Genomic DNA, 2,500 nt, shown 5'->3' with positions numbered 1-2,500 from the left:
GACGACACTGCGCTTGTGGCAGGTTCAGAGGAGGGATAAGAGAGTTAGTGACGAGTTGAGGAGGATATGCGATAGAAGAAAGTTGAAGGTAAATATGGGTAAAAGTAAGGTGGTGAGAGGTGCAAGGGAGCGAGTTGTAAGTCTTAAAGGAGAGAGGCTGGATGAAGTGGATAGATTTAGGTATTTGGGGTCGCATATGGCAGGAAAGGTAGGAGTGGGAGTGGAGGTAAATTGTAGATTGAGAGAAGCAAGTACATGTTTTGGGGAATTAAAAAATGTCATGAGAAATAGATATTTGGGAATGGATGCAAAGTGGAGACTATATTAAGGGGTGATTGTGCCGACGGCACTGTATGGGACAGAGACCTGGAATTTAAGAGAGGCAGAGAGAAAAAGTTTAAATGTGTTCGAGGTGAAATGTCCGAGAAATGTGGAAGGGTTAGAAAGTCGGATACAGTGAAAAAAAGAGGAGGTGAGTAGTAGAGCTGGGATGGAAAAAATGACAGATAGGGCTGATGAAAGAAGGATGGTTTGGACACATGGAAAGGATGAGTGAAGAAAGATTAGTAAAAGAGGCGTGGAAGGCAGAGGTGGATGGAGTGAACTTGAGGGGACGACCGAGGATGAGATGGATGGATGGGGTGAAAGGGGCGTTGAGGAAGAGGGGAATGTCTGTCGAGGAAGGAAGGAAGAAGGCAGGAGATAGGGATGAGTGGAGAGTATGTATAGATGATATTGTGATGCAAGGGAGGGAGGGGATGGGCGTGTAGGAAGTGGTTATGTATGAATGGGGGGGAGTGCCGATTAAGTGAAGCGGCCCTGCTGTGAATGTGCTGTGTCTTACTGCATTGCCTCTGACCCAGGGCATTGGGCGGTATGCAGGAATGGCCCGCCATTCTTGGGGAGCTAAGATGAAAGGAGGGAAAGGGTGGTGGATGGGAGTGGGTATTTGCCTTTTGACTTGGCTACCCCCCCTGTAATGGGGAAAAAGCCCTTGGTGTGTGTACATATATATTATGTACAAGTGATAGGTCTCTTGCTTCTTAGACCAGCTTGGGAAAAGCTAGGCCGTCTATCTTTATAAGGGGTTTTTATATATTTATTTTATTTAATATATTCATCTATTGTACGAGTAAAAGGACCCCTTGGTCATTTACTTCTTAGACCAACTCGGGAAAGCGTACATCGAGGCCCCGCCCTTCGATTTGGGCCGCACCTTCAACGAGTCCCACTGCTGCATCCCACTCATCTTCCTCCTCACGCCCGGCGCCGACCCCACCAACCTCCTCCTCAAGTTCGCCGAGGACCAGGTCAGTTGTACCAGTGTGTTTCTTCTTTTTCTTCTCCTTCTTCTCCTTCTTCTTCCTCTTCTTCTTCTTCTTCTTCTTCTTCTTCTTCTTCTTCTTCTTCTTCTTTGAGGTTTGCGCATCCGGATATATTAGGAGAGTTAAAGGGGCTGATCAAAATCCGATGTACAATACTTTGTATATTTGTACTACAAAGACCTTGAGATCTTGGCGTGGCGGACACATACGTCTCAATCCCCCTCCCCAATGAAGGTTATCAATGGTTACAGTACACGTAGATTGCAGCATCCAACTCTATCGATTCTTTACATTTAGTATTGCATCAATTAACACTTAGTAAAGCACTTAGGTGATGTTTAGGTAGTGAGGGTTCTTTCGATATTGGAATGACCTGTCTGAGTGCGGGAAGGTCATTCATGAGTCTCATCGCGTGAATGGAAGTACAAGGTACCAGGATACAGAGTGGGGACCTGGGCGCGTTACCGCCGGACAGGTAGTGCGTTACCGAAAAATCTGCGTATACAAACTGCGTATGTGTATATACATATACGCAGTAACGCGGACTGCTCTAAGGAAATTAAAATCGGTAACGCATTGACGGAAACACCACCCCAGATTTTTCGGTAACACACTACCTGTCCGGCGGTAACGCACTATTTGTCCGGCGATAACGCGCCCAGCTCTGCCAATTCCCACCCTAACCCCTTCATCACGGTGTCGGATTTTAGGTCTTGTATCTGGCTAAGAACGGAAACTGAGGAAGTGCGACTTCTAGCCTGAAGGGGTTTTCGACCGGTCGAGACCCACTTCAGGTCGGGGACCGCTCCCACAGGTGCCCCTGATAACCCCTTGATTGCTGGAGACTTGCATTAGCTGAATAAAATCGCCTGGCGGAAATCAAAATAAAACTTGCATAGGTCGTGACAGTGAAAGGACAAGTTTTTATTAAGTGTTCATTTATCTTTTATGTTATCTTATTTTTTTTTTCCTATTTCATTTTATCATTCCTTTTCATATCTGAGTCCAAGCATCAGTGTGGCCATAACCTATGTGTTCAGGGACGTCGCTCATAACAGAAAGCGAACAGAAGTGTAAATATTTGGTCAGATTATTGAATATGCATCTGTAGGGCAATAACTACTTTTAATGATTGAACATTAAATCGTGGATCCTTGAAAATACGTATATATATA

The 2,500-nt window shown here is 45.3% G+C and overlaps 1 protein-coding gene across 1 annotated transcript in view; it reads left to right on the top strand.

The window, feature by feature from the left end:
- LOC143024572 (dynein axonemal heavy chain 7-like) overlaps positions 1-2,500 on the top strand; it is a 377,264-nt gene that overhangs the window by 354,164 nt on the left and 20,600 nt on the right. The window contains exon 69 of the mRNA XM_076183383.1: positions 1,165-1,310. Within this exon, the coding sequence (XP_076039498.1) occupies positions 1,165-1,310 (146 nt within the window). The remainder of the gene's footprint in view (positions 1-1,164; positions 1,311-2,500) is intronic.

The sequence above is a fragment of the Oratosquilla oratoria genome, chromosome 4 (genome assembly GCF_046742065.1).
Source record: "Oratosquilla oratoria isolate Oo_2021 chromosome 4, ASM4674206v1, whole genome shotgun sequence".
Lineage (NCBI taxonomy): Eukaryota > Metazoa > Arthropoda > Malacostraca > Stomatopoda > Squillidae > Oratosquilla > Oratosquilla oratoria.
This window is presented reverse-complemented; position numbering and strand designations above follow the sequence as displayed.